The following is a 13,915-nucleotide window of genomic DNA, read 5'->3' on the forward strand; positions in this document are numbered from 1 at the left end:
CAGACAGTCGCTTTGCACCAGACCCATATTGAACATTGCCTGACATCAGCCTGGAGAATTTGATGGATTTTGCATACAGCGCACGTTAACCTACTACCACTGAACAGTGTCTGTGCCGCACTACCGCTCTTCTAGCCTCTTGACTTTCAAGTAGCCGGAAAAGGCAGGACTGAATGCTTTCAGAGGAATGGAGGGAGACTGGGATACTACAGGAATATCCCTCAGCATTAACCAAGTATTCTATTGCTAAACTGAGAACTTCATTTGCATTTTTAAATATCTTCTCTGTGGGGAAACACTTATCCATGAACGATATATAGAATAATGCTATAAACAGTCTGTACACTCCAAGCACTCAGTCACCCTGGATTTTCCCAATAGGCACGAGAACTGAACAAAGATTTCACCAAATATTAAAGTGACACATAAAATATTTTTTTCTGTATGACATTCCACACCCAGACACCCCATGGGACAAGCTCCTGGCCTGGCAATTTTGCAAACTCAAGAGGGGCCGGGCCAGTTTTACCACTATAGTATTTATTTAGTGAGACATGCGATGATCGATTCCAAAGCAAGCAACTACCTGTAAATAAAATAGCTCAACAGTCAGGGGTCCCTAACAACGAGGTGCAGGAGACACTCATCTTCCTCCCTTACTGAACCACGATCTATTGCTCTGCCGGGAACGGTCAATGAAGGCAAATTCAAAGCAACACTGTCTGGTCAGGAGTGAATTAAACAACTGTTGCTGCATCAAAAGGGAGGGGGACGAGAGATAAAAAGACTATCAGAGAGAGAGTCTCAGAGAGAAACAGCGACACAGAGTCAGACCACAATAACTTCCTCAAGATTGGCTGCAAAGAGCTTGAGGCAGGAGCCTCAGGGCTGAGTCTAGCTAATAGAACAACATCTGCTGTTCTGCAGAAAGTGTCCAGAGGTATTTAAAAGAGGGCATTATACTCCAGTCGTGCAGTCAGAAAAGGAACATTCAGCTCTGAACTGCAATATGGATGAAGTGGAGGGGAAAAAGGGAGATATAACAATCCGTGACTTAGAAGCGGGCTCAACGCCCCACCACATGTGGCGACTTGCATAGTCCCGGAGAGCTCTCCAACCCTCACCCCGCATGACCGATAAGACTGTCTGGCGAACAGAAATGCACATATGTTTCCGAAGTTTCCTTTCAACAAAAGGAATGAGAGCGCAGATTTTGATGCTCAGATTCAACACGCAGGGCTAAAAAAAGATCTTTCTGGTTCAGGAGAGGATACCATCTACTGATCAAACTTTCTATGCTCTCCCGATATCCATGTACATACCAGTTACCTCCTCCTGATACGTGCTTTTGATACCTCCTACTTCTGACAAGTCTTCAGACAGAGCCATGTGTACCCTTCTGCATACATGCCAATCCCAGTTACACTTTCCTGAAGCTCACATACGCGCCACCTCCTCCCACCTTGTGCCCCAGTGATCTGCTCCTGAAACACATACTACAGGCGTGCATGCTTATAGCGGTTACCTCCTCCTGACAAACAATTTCTTCGGCATGTACAAATGCAACCCGTGCTCAACTGTGCACATCTCTGCAGCCCCCGCCACATAAGAACACACATACCTCTGCCACCCCAAGGTCAGAAATCTTCAACGTCCCATCAGTTGTGAGCAGCAAATTCCCTGGTTTAATATCCTTGTGCACAATACCCTGACAGTGCAAATACTCCAACCCGTCGACGAGCTGACAGAAATACCTGCAAGAAAAGAAGATTGTCAGTGTAAGAACGCAGCCCTTTTTGACATAGTCACCCCCACTTTTTGCTTGGTAACGGATGTGATTTTGACTGGAAGTGCACGGAGTTCCTGCTCACCGGGTCCCCAGTGCCAAATCTCTTTCCCAAAACTGTACAATTGTTTCCCTCAATTGGCAAAACCTTTATCACCTGTGCAGGTTGCTATTGCAGGATGCATGCCTTGGTTCAGACTAAAGTGAAAAAATGACATGTCACACACTCCAGTGCGACATATCCCTTACACTGCATATAATATTTTTAAGTCAACCCCTACAGCAGGTCAGACAGCCCTAAGGCAGGGTGCTGAATATTACATGTGGCGGTATTCCTGCATGAACAGACATGCCACTGCTGGTCGGTCCGATTACTGCCAGTACAAGTGAACAGGGAAGCCATTTTAAAACATGTGCTGGACACTGGTGAAAACAAGTGCCCCAGCTACATGATGGCTTCACTGAAGAAAGGGATGTTTGGTATCAAACATCTCAATTTGATCAACCCACACTTGTAGGAAGCTGGCTCTGTATATACGATACCAAAGTGAGGTATAGTGTGCATAGAGTCCAGTGGAACCCCAAAGGTAGACAGAGGTAAAGTAGACAGCACCTCACTCTCTATTTGTGGTAGTGCGGTCGAGCAGTAAGGCTTTATCAGAGGGTAGTGTTAAGCATTTGTTGTACACACTCAGTCAGCAAATGATTTCACAAACTCAAAGACTGAACTTCAGACTAATTGGTTTTGTATACAAATACTCTTAGTTATTTTATTTCCTAGAACCAAGCAAGCCTGGCACGGGTAAGTGATAAATACTTTGCAGTAAATATACAGTTGTAACAGTTTGGATAGCAATTGTATATGCACTTTGTTTTGATCTACTGTTACTGAGAAATGCAATGCTTTGTAAATACAGTACATATACTTTGAATTTGCTTTTTAGTAGAAATGACCAGTAGATTACTTTTCTTACACAGTGCAGTATACCTGGATACAGGCAAGTAAAAGGGTTTTTATTTAGTACAGCTGTAAAAAGATTTGTTTTAGATTCTCCAACTCCACACTCACCTTTCATAGAAAAACACTCAATGTTATCCTATGGAGGAAAATAGTGTTACCGGTTCAAAATTAAGTACTTTGTTGTGGGAGTTGGTAATCTGGGGTTAGACTCCGGGGTCCCCCAGGGTCAAGGATGCACTTTTTACACTCTCAGCGGCACTAGGGCGGCCAGGTGCAGAGTGCTGAGGCCCAATGGTATCCAATGGGGGATAGGTGGCCTCCGGTTGGTGGCTGCTGATGAGAAGGCCACTGGGTTGTGGGAGCAAAGCTCCTGGACTTAAGCTCAGGGCAAATGGGGGTTCAGGCCAGCCCCCTCAGCGGCACTGGGGCGGCCGGGTACAGAGTGCTGTTTTGGCGTTGGGTGCCCTGTAGCTTTCAATGGGGAGTCTCCGGTTTGCAAACACTGCAGGCTTGGAGACGAAGGTCTTCTGGGTGTGACCACCACTTGGAGAGGTAAGTTGGGATGCTGGGGGTTGGTTAGGCTCCGTAGGTTGGGCCACCCAAGGCCATGGGGCGTTGGGTGCAGGGGTGCCTTTTAGGGTCAGATCTTCTTACCAGCTCTTGCTCACGGTTGGGGGGACCTCCCAGTTCGAGGCTGTTGGAGTCAGCTGGAGGCTTGAGGCAGGTGAGGATCGCCGGATCAGGATCGCCGGGGAGACCTCATCTTGGTATTGGGCCAATCTAACTTGGGCCTTGGGTGCAGAGTGGTGCAAACTTGCGGATCCTGGCGGAGCAGGAGCCTGTTGAACAAATCCGGTGTTCATGGGAGATGGAGTCTTTGGGGTTGAAGGCAGGCAGGCCCTCTGGGTTTCTCGGGGTTGCTGGCTGCAGGACACACCAGGATTTCGTTGGAGCAGGTTCGAGGTAGGGACAGGCCAGTAGGGCTGGGGCCAAGCCAGTGGGGGGCGTCCTCTTATTAGCTTCGGCACAGCAGTTAGGTCCTTCTTTTCTTCTTGTAGTTTGTCTGAGGAAACAAGGTTCAGGGGTGCACCTAAATACTAGATTTAGGAGCGTTACAGGTAGGTAAAATGTTGGGACCAATGGGTCCCTTCCTTGGGGTGGGTACACCCTCTATTATGCCACCCTCCAGTGGGAGGAGGGCATAAGCTTTTCGCTGGTTGGCTGGGTCCCCCCCCCCCTCCCATCTGCAAGATGGCGGGGAGTGAGTCCCCAAAACCTGGGAGGCCTGCCAGCCTTCGCTCAGGAACCAGGACCTACAGAGTGACAGCAGAACTTTCCCCTGCATTCGGCAGACAGCAAAGTAAGAACTAAGAGGACTCTGGCCCCGCCAAGCACCACGGCATCCGAGCCTCAAAGCCCATTTCGAAGTTGGCCAACGGTGCCAGTGTGCTCCCCAAGCCCTCAAAGTACAGTGCCCACTGTGGAGTGCTTCCTCGTGGACTCCAAAGTCGCCTGCAGCCTCTGTTGGCAGGCGCCTCTCAACCACGAGTGTGGTCAGACAGAGACCAGTAACTCGAAAAACCCTCTGCGCCCCAACGCACTGTCCCAAGGAGAAGAGGCGTAAAGGTTTCCACACGCCCCACCACATGGCAAGAACCAAAGCCACACGTTGGTTTCACAGTACTAGCCTCTCAGTCTCCTCCTGCACCCAGCTGCCTTCGTGCCGCTGGAGGTGACCTGTTGGTGCGGCCTTGGACCTTGCCCTGTACTCACCTTCGACTCCAGACACTGGTCCTGTAAGTCACTGACAAGAACTGGTAAACCAAATATGATTTTCCTCCCATAAGTTAAAATTACATACTCAGAAAGTGCATCAAGTGATGACTTTTTGAACTTTAGTTAACTGAACGATTTTCTTCTGATGCTTAAACACAAAGATACTTGCTATTTTTATAAATTGGTGTGGACCTCCTTGAGTTGTGCTCACATTTATTGACCACTAGCTTTCTGGTTGCGGGCAGCTGCGCTTTCCGAAGAAAGGAAATTCAAGTAAACTCGTTATGATAACATTCAATTTACATTGTGTCATTGTCATTGAAACGTATTCATTTTAATATGGAAAACATTTCAAAGTGTTGTTTTAATTCTATTTATTTATTCGAGTGCTTGTCGATACACAATTTTTTGTTTTTCTATCTGGTGCGTACATCAGTATTCGAAAGCTTATGAGGGCCCAGGGGGGGTGAGAGGGGGCGCGATATTTTAAAAAACTTCATGCCAGAAACCTTCGCGAGAGTGTACTCAACAACTTCCCAAAGTTTCCTGGCGATCGGATGAATGGTGTTTTAATTCTATTTATTTATTCGAGTGCTTGTGGATACACGATTTTTTGTTTTTCCATCTGGTGCGTACATTAGTATTCGAAAGATTAGGAGGGCTCCGGGGGGCCGATATTTAAAAAACAATTATGGCAGAAACCTTCGCGGGAGTGTACTCAACAACTTCCCTAAGTTTCATGGCGATCGGATGAATAGTGTAGTAATGCATAAAGGACAGACAGACATTCGTTTTTATGTATATAGATTGTGAGTATTTTCAGATGCCTTGCACTCCTCTGTGATAAGTCTAAGGCTGTTCGACCACACTACCCCCCCCCCCGCCCAGCAGAGCATCTTGGGATTGCCATAGCGAGCCCCGTCCACTCATAATGTAATCCCTGGACTCTTTACACAAAGTATCTAATTTAGGCAATCACATGAGGGAAGCAGAGGTGGCTCAGGCACTGAACATGTGAAGAGAGTGTGGGCTCTGTGTGGGACAATGTCACAGGGGTGAACTAAGCATTCAGGCACAGAGCAGCCTTCCAAACCTTGCGGGATAAAAGAAACACTGCTATGTATGTAGGAGGAGAAGGGGCTACATGGGCACTCATCGCATATGGAGGAGGAAGAGAACTGGAGATCTTGGATGCTCTAGATGGGGTGGGAAGAACGCTGCCTGCGTACATGGGTCAGAACACAAGGGTATGATATGTGAGAGAAAGGTACGCAGGTGGCTGTGTGTTGGTGTATGTGCAGGTGTGTGTGGGGCTTTGTATTACAATAGGAGTGTTTCTAAAAATGGGAATGGAGGAGTGTTGGACTTGGCCCTCTTGGCAGGGTCATCCCTGAACTTTTTGTCTTCCTCCAATATTCTCTATGACCTATTTTTGTTGGTTTAATGACTCTGGGCACTTTACCACTGCTGACCAGCGCTAAAGTGCATATGCTCTCCCTACTGTAAATTGCTATAGGTGATTGGATTCCCTGATTGGCTTATTTGGTTTACTGTCAGACCCCAGTAAAGTGCACCAGGAGTGGCAGGGCTTGTAAATACAAATGCTGCTAGTGGGCCTGCAGCGCTGGTTGCGCCACCCACAGAAGCGGCCTGGTAAAATGTGTCTAAGGTCTGCCATTGCAGAACCTGCGTGCAGTCTGGTACTGTCATGCTGGCTGCGCAAGTGCCCCTACTTGCCAGTCCCTAAACCTTCCCTCAACTTCATATTAGTCACCCCTATGGTAGGCTCAAGGGCATGGGGCATTGTAAACATAAGGTAGGACAAGCCTTGATGTGTGTGGCATGTCCTAATAGTGAATTACAGCCATTTTCGTTTTTCACTATTGTAAGGCTACCTGTTCTCATAGGCCAGAATGGGCTGCTGGAATTAATACACTCTATAATCCCAGCAGGCTCAGGGAACATGGTACAAAGTCAAGTTTAGTATGCCTGAGCTCAGAATAATAAAATACTTCTTTTAGTAAAGTTTATTTTAATATCCTGTGTTTGCAAATGCTACTTTTAGAAAGTTAGCATTGGCTTGCCTGACCATTCCAGCCCGCCTCTGCTAGGATGTGTATCTGCTGTCTAGTTTGTGTGAGTGACAGGGCTGGGGAATTCCAGGAGACAGTCTGGGCTGCCAGGTGGTGAAAAGAGGGATTACCCCCAGGATAGGTGGGAGGAGTGCCCCTTAACTCTGAATAGGGCTGTGCTCTGCCACCACAATGCTGGCTCCACCTCCTGCGGAGCGTCTGATGTCTCTGCCCTGCACCCTGAAAGAAGAAGCCAGAGTCACCAAAACAAAGTGCTACAAAACTGGGCTGAACCAGGATCAGGCCCCCTGGCCTGCAAGAACAAAGGATTTTCAGTATAAATGTAGGAGCCCTGCTCCTTAGAAACAAGATCCTGTTTACGCCAAGAAGAAACTCTGCCCGAAGAGAAGGACCTGGGAAAGCTGCATGGAGGACTACTGTCTCTAGCCTGAGAGACTGGCCTGTGGTGGGTGCCTTGCTGCAAGAAAAAGAGGAAAAGACTGAGAGAGACTTTAATTTAACTTGTGCATCTTTGTGAACAATCTCCAAGGGCTTGCTTGTGAACTTGCCTCCTGAACTGCGCTCCAAGAACATTGGGCGCTAACCCCCCTTCAGGAAGAGCTGCTGTTCGTGCTGCCTGTCCCTACAGCGCTGATCCAGGGAAGCGGAGTGTGCTGGGAATCCTCGTCGCGCATTCTGTAAAGCAGTGCACCCCAGTCCCCCGAGCAACGCGACTTCTGCTTGGCCGCACCGCAAGTGACAACGTAAAGACGAGCCCTGCCTGGCCCGAGCACCGTGACTGAGCAAAACAGAGCCGTAGTTCGCAACGTAAAGAGGACACGTCCGGTCCGAGCACCGCGAACTTCTGGCCCCGAGCCGTAGCTCATAAAGTAAAGACGGACCCCCGCCCTGCGCTTAATCTTCCTCTGATCACGTTGGTGAAAGCGCCCCGCTGCTGTTAAGCGAACAGCTGCAGAGCATACTGCGGCTGGGTACGCCCCGTTCCAGTGAACCGTACTGCCGCCCGCACCGCCTGCAGCCGCTCCCCCTCCAGGGTAGAAGCGTACGCTGCGTGTAAGCCTGCCTCCCCACAACGCATCCTCAACCCGAGCGCTCCGCGCCTACAGAAGCCTCGAGCCGTAGCTCGCATTGCCTCCGGGAAGACACCGCGACGTGGAACGACTTAGCCCCGCATCCGCCCGCCTTGAACGTCCAAGAAAGAAAAAAGTACTGTGTACGTGAGGTGCTGTGCGCGACGCTCCAGACTGAGGTGTCCGTGAGGCGCGCACCTTCAGAGAAAGCTTTTAGCCCTCCAACGCTGTGTGAGCCGTACGCGTGATACTCCACCAGCCTGTCTCACTATCACCGTACAAGCCGCACAGCAGCATTACGCCTCGTATCCCTTCTGTGCATCGACCGCGCAGTACGCGCCCAACACGAGGCGCGTGAGGGTCAGTGAGGCTTGTCCTTTGTTTATCGTACGGGCGTAAAGGAGCGCTACGAAGTGCATAAGCTTTAACGAACAGTACAACTACGACCTAGACATAACCTTGATTACAGTGGAGCCGTTTTTAGAGTTATAGAGACCTCCCGAAGAACGGAACATTGTTTTTATGAACTGTGGCATCATTTTGAAAGTGACTGGAACTCTTCTCAGTCATTTATGTCTGTATCTTAAGCCTGCTTGAACGTTTTAATATAAAGAGTATATTTTTACAGAACAACAGTCTTGTGTCTCTGTGTGGTGGGTTGATAAGTTATTGTGTGTATTATGACAAATGCTTAACCATATGTACTCTGGGGATTAGCCTTGTCTGCTCGCGGCACGCCGCCTAGAGGGTGAGCAGGGGTTATTTCTAGGAGTAGTCCTTTGCCCTGACTAGAGGAGAGAGTCCCTGTTTGACAAGTGTATACCTGCACCAACCAGAGACCCCCAATTCTAACAAGGAGTAACTGTAGTGCTCTGTGTTGGCCCCCTAGCTGATATCAGGGGGAGCTGCAGTTCAAAATGCAAGGCCTCGGACATGGAGCTAGATGTGGGATGCTAGTGCCGGAATACCAGACCAGATGCAGGACAAGGTAGGTGCACAGGCAATGGCCGAGCTGTATGTGGGATCCTAGTGCCAGACATGAATGGGAACTACAGGGTAAGGTTGATATGCACGGCAGAACTGTAGGGTCTCGGTGCCAGCGTACCAGGACTTCTGAAAGAGGAGGCAGAGAAGTATTGGCAGAACTGTGTATGGGGTCCCAGTGATGGAGATGAAGGGACGAGGCAGAGTGGGACTGAATAGCTGCTACACTGTCAGTGTGCCTGCCAGTCCGAACAGTCATTCCTCTATCCAGTCCCATCCATCCCCCTCACCCGCATGAGCTCCATCTCACACCCTTCCCCGACTATCCTGTTCATGCAGAGATCTGAAGCAGCCCACCCATGGCAGTCACTTCTACAGACAGCCTAGATCACCAGAGCAGCCTGTTCGCTACTTGAGGGTCAGCATTGGGAACGGGATGTCTAGGCCACACACTTGATGCAGTGGGACTAGGCCCTCAGCACCCTGTGTAGGGCTTCTTCATGAAAGCCAATGCCTCATTCCTCTCAGAAGTATAGAGAAAGGAGTTGAGCACCCCCCCTCCCTTCAGCTGTGGGCTCGCAGGTAAACACATTGATTCCAGAGGGGCTGCGTGCAAGGTCTGACACTGTGGGAAGGATGAGGACTCTACTAGTCTCCTACGGTCTCTGAACTGTCACATGATCTTTCACGCTGTATCCCGGCTGGTTACTCACAGTATCATGGCTCCCTACCAGCCAACGCCAGCCAACTCCAGCCCCCACATCACCTCCGGCTTCTCTCCAGCTCCAGTCAGCGCTTACCAATCTGCCCTGCAGGAAATACCCCATGTGTTATAAGGCTCCCTTTGGGTCTGGACTCTCAGTTTTGGGAGGTCGAGGACTGTAGGCTTATTCCAAGAGATAGTTATGGTTTAAAACCAAAGTACTGTATGGCACATTCTAGTAATATGCACTAAAGGGCGATGCCTAGCAAGAACTAGAATTTAGTCATGTTACTGGTCTTTAGGCAATCAATAAAGAGATTGAACAGTGAAAGAAAGAATCATTAAAGAAAAGGTGTTGGCACACTCTGTGGCAGAGTTCATCACCAAACAGACCGTGCGATAACATTCGACCAATATGAAATGTACAGAAACTGCAAATGTCCAGCATTCAGCCTAATGTGGCCCTGGGGCACAGAGAAGTGTCAGGTATCACTGGATCAATGTCTTTCACTTGCATTCCAAGTTACACAAATCTGTCTCACAGCAAAGGTTTTTGAAAATGTAACAATTTGGCAGGCCTCCTTGATGAGTGGTTGCATTACAAGGAACAAGCTGTGCACGAGCAGCTTATAGAGGGTTCTTGTCGGAACAGTTTCTCTGTGTTCCCGGCCACACTATTGGAAGGTAGCCCAGAAGCCAAGTCCAAAGTCACAGTCTGTTTGTGACCACCAACATGTCACCACCCAAAAGGAATCAAGCAGGCTCAAATAGGGCTGCTGGGAGCCAGGTCCAAAATATGTTGTTTACTTCTGTGCAAGAAAGATGAGCTCACCAATCCCAAAATCAGAAGGAAGGAACGATCCTCCACTGGAGGTGAAAAGTCACTTGGTTGCACCCCTCAGCCCAGCATGCCATTGCTCCTCTCAGGGTGCAACAAAATAAAAACATGTGGTGCACCTTGAAAGAGGCTCGAGACTCCTGTCTAAAGCTCAGACGCAGTGCACAAAATGAGGGGCATGAAGCACTCAAACTGTACACCCCCTCAATCCTCGAGGACACATCTTTCCCTTATTTCCGGTACTGCACCCTGCCCCTGCCCAAGTGTCTTAAAGATGTCAGACAACGGTTAGCTGCAGCTCACCCCACCCCCCACCATTTGACGATATCAGGCCATACACAAGGCATGCCCGTTATCTTCTTCAGGGACTTCTTGTCCATAGCTCTGGAGGTGACTCTGGGAAGTGTAAATATTGCACAAACAAGTCAATATGGCATTTGCAAAGCGGTGCGAGAATCATGCACTGGAACCGCTGGAGGTGCTGGGGACAAGCATCAGAGAGGACTGCTGGAACTCTACCTGGATCTAGAACTGTGCTCCCTCCAATCCCTCAGTCTGTTGGTATTACCCTGGCACAAGCCCCCTCGTCCCCCATAAACAACCTTCTGCAGGACTTACCCGTGTGCTTGAAAGACTGGAAACTGTTTTGCTGGCACGCTGTCGAGCATCTCCTGCATGCCACACACGCAGTACTCCATCACCATATACGTGGGCAGAGTTAAGGAAGGGCCTTCCACAAAGAAGCAATAAATGCATACCGTATGAGCCTTCCTACAGACCATGCTTATGAATGGATTGAGACTGTGGGACCCAGGTAGGTGGGGTGAGGGGGGGGGGATCTTAAAAAGAGGATGAAAATATAAGAGACATTTTGCAAAGCCTTATGCAGTGGGCAGGGGCCCCCGCCTCAGAAGGACCAGATCATGACCTCTCAGTGGCATGCCACCTTTGGCTCAGTGTGGGGATTTGCCCCACCAATGGTGGGAAGAACATGCAAAACTGAGGCAGTCTGAAAGGTTTCCACTGATGAGCCATTATATTCTAGTGAGTCAGCGTGGGAGATTACACACCAATGTTGGACAATGCATACAATATTATGAGTGGCTCAGTGTGGGGGAATCACTGCACTGAGGTTGGACAGTAAATGGAGTAGAGAGTCAAGCACCTCTGAGTCAGGAGGTGAGCACTGCCCATCAAGACTAGCCAGTAGAATCGAAGAGAAGCAACAACTCAGCTGGATTTAGAAACAACCAACTCCAAATAAGGTATAGTGTTATCCGAGGTGCTTCCCCAGCAGGAGCAGGTCATTGCCAAGGAAGGGTCGCCATCAAGTACTGGTCAAGACAATAATCTCCAAACTGCTTCTGCACGACTGATTTTGAAAGAATTTCAAAGTCAGAAAATAATGTTGGAGACCAGACTAAACCATGGTTCCCTAGCTGGTCCACTCACTCCAGCTAGCCTATAAAAGGTGCTGCATGGGCACTTGTGAGCCATAGCTCGGATGTCCAATCACTGACCGATCACTACTTCGACTCTATGAACTCAATAATCAACGAAGCCGCCCCATTGCAACTGAAGAGAGTCTCCATCAAGAACTCAAACCCTTGGTATGACGGCAGACTCAATGAAGACAGGCGTGCTATGCGAATGGCAGAACTCACCTGGAGATCTGACCCCTCATCACTGCATCTCAAAACGCTTAAGAACAAGAGAAATGCCTACTTTAGGAAAATCAAGCGCGCAAAATCTGACTTCTTTAGCCTCCAGCTGGACCAAGCAAAAAACAGGCCAAAAAAACTGTTCGAACTAATCAAAACTCAAACCAAGACACAACCCTTACAATCAAACAGCACAACAAGCGATACCCCACACTGTGAAGACTTTTCTGCTTTCTTTAAGCTAAAGACCGACAACATAAGAAGTGACCTCATCAATGATGTAAGCCGATACCCCAGCCATATCAGAATGTCTAACACTCAACCTAAAAATAACGCATCATGGACGTCCTTCGACACCTACTCTGAAGAAGCAATACACAAATTGCTCGGCACCTTGAAGCCCTCTAATCACCTCATAGACCCCCTACCTGCTAATGCTGTAAAAGACTTCATCCCCCTGCTCCTCCCACTTTGGACCAAAATCATCAACAGCTCCCTTCAACAAGGTCTCATCCCAGACTCCCTCAAGGTGGGGCAAGTCACGCCTATACTCAAGAAACCTACAGCGGACCCGTCTGACCTAAACTATTACCGCCCTATCACCAATATCCCCACTCTGGCCAAACTGCTGGAAAAATGTGTACAACTCCAACTAACAAAACACATCGACCAGTTTGACCTCCTCAACCCTCATCAATCAGGCTTCCGAGCGAAACATAGCACGGAAACGGCTATGACGCACATAATTGATGACGCCCTCCAAATCCTTGATCGCAATGACTCCTGCCTCCTCATCCTTCTTGATCTCTCCTCAGCATTTGACACGGTCAAACACGAGAACCTACTGGAGCTGCTAAACACTAGAATGGGCTTATCCGGGACTGTTCTCAAATGGTTTACTTCCTTCCTACATAACTGGTCTCAGAAGTTCAAGATCAACAATGTGCTGTCCTCACCTGTGCCAGTAGATCTAGGCGTCCCACAAGGATCTTCCCTTTCCCCCCACACTGTTCAACCTCGTCATGGAACCTCTCGCCACCTTGCTCCAAGCATCCAATGTACAATTCCATATGTACGCCGATGACACTCAACTTTACCTAAAGCTACAATCTCCGGAAGACATCAAACTTCTGAACTCCACACTTAGAAACACCCAATCGTGGTTGGCCGATACCCACCTCAAACTAAATGCTCTGAAAACTGAGTTCCTTCTGATCTCACCTCCTGCGAAAATTACCACCACCCAAATCTGGCTCAATCACCTAACAGCACTCAATGTCCAACCCACCATCGTGGATTCTGCGAAATCCTTAGGCATCACACTTGACGCCAAGCTCAACATGCTACAGCACGTTAGCAAAGCAACGAAAGGAGCTAATTTCCAGATCAACACATTGAGGAAACTTAAACCCTTCTTCCCAGCCAAGGACTTCCAAACTGCTGTACAAGCTCTAGTCATCCCCCGCATAGACTATGGAATTGTGGCCCTCAGCGGACTCCCTCTATCAACAACCGCACCCCTAAGAGCCTCCCTGAACGCTGCCTCGAGACTCATTACTGGCTCAAGAAAACACTCGCATATATCCCGAGACTTAAAATCCCTGAAATGGCCGCCTTTTGAAGCCAGAATACAGCTGAAAATTGCCGTTATGACACACTCGGCCATACACCACAAGGCACCCAACTACCTCACTCAAAAGTTGTCTATATCAGGAGGTTCGAGATCCAACAGAACTGCTGCAAACCTTGGAGTGTCTCGAAGTGCTACTTTCCATCACCGGGATACAATGGACAAATCTAATTTCACTTTAAACACAAGTGCCTAAAGTTCAGCCTACAGCCTTAAGCAGAGGCCATAAGAGCCGTGCCTTAATGGCATCCTTTTTAATAGAGTCAGTAGCGTCCGCCGGTGCTGAAGTTCCATACGTTGGAAAGAATTCAGCAAAAGTAGGACGATGGCCACATCGGTGACAGGGCAGAGGTTAAGCCATCACTACCACCAACACCGGGCATGCTGGGCACTAGAAGCACTGCCCGCATTAC

At 48.8% G+C, this 13,915-nt stretch overlaps 1 protein-coding gene across 2 annotated transcripts in view; it reads right to left on the reverse strand.

Annotated features, from left to right (window-relative positions):
* The window catches only part of STK11 (serine/threonine kinase 11), a 131,864-nt gene that overhangs the window by 90,202 nt on the left and 27,747 nt on the right, over positions 1-13,915 (reverse strand). For both annotated transcript variants that reach the window (XM_078670860.1, XM_078670861.1), the window contains exons 3-4: positions 10,830-10,919; positions 1,622-1,754 (exon numbers count right to left, since the gene is read on the reverse strand). In XM_078670860.1, coding sequence (XP_078526986.1) covers positions 1,622-1,754; positions 10,830-10,919 — 223 coding nt within the window. The remainder of the gene's footprint in view (positions 1-1,621; positions 1,755-10,829; positions 10,920-13,915) is intronic.

This window comes from Lissotriton helveticus, chromosome 12 (assembly GCF_964261635.1).
Source record: "Lissotriton helveticus chromosome 12, aLisHel1.1, whole genome shotgun sequence".
Lineage (NCBI taxonomy): Eukaryota > Metazoa > Chordata > Amphibia > Caudata > Salamandridae > Lissotriton > Lissotriton helveticus.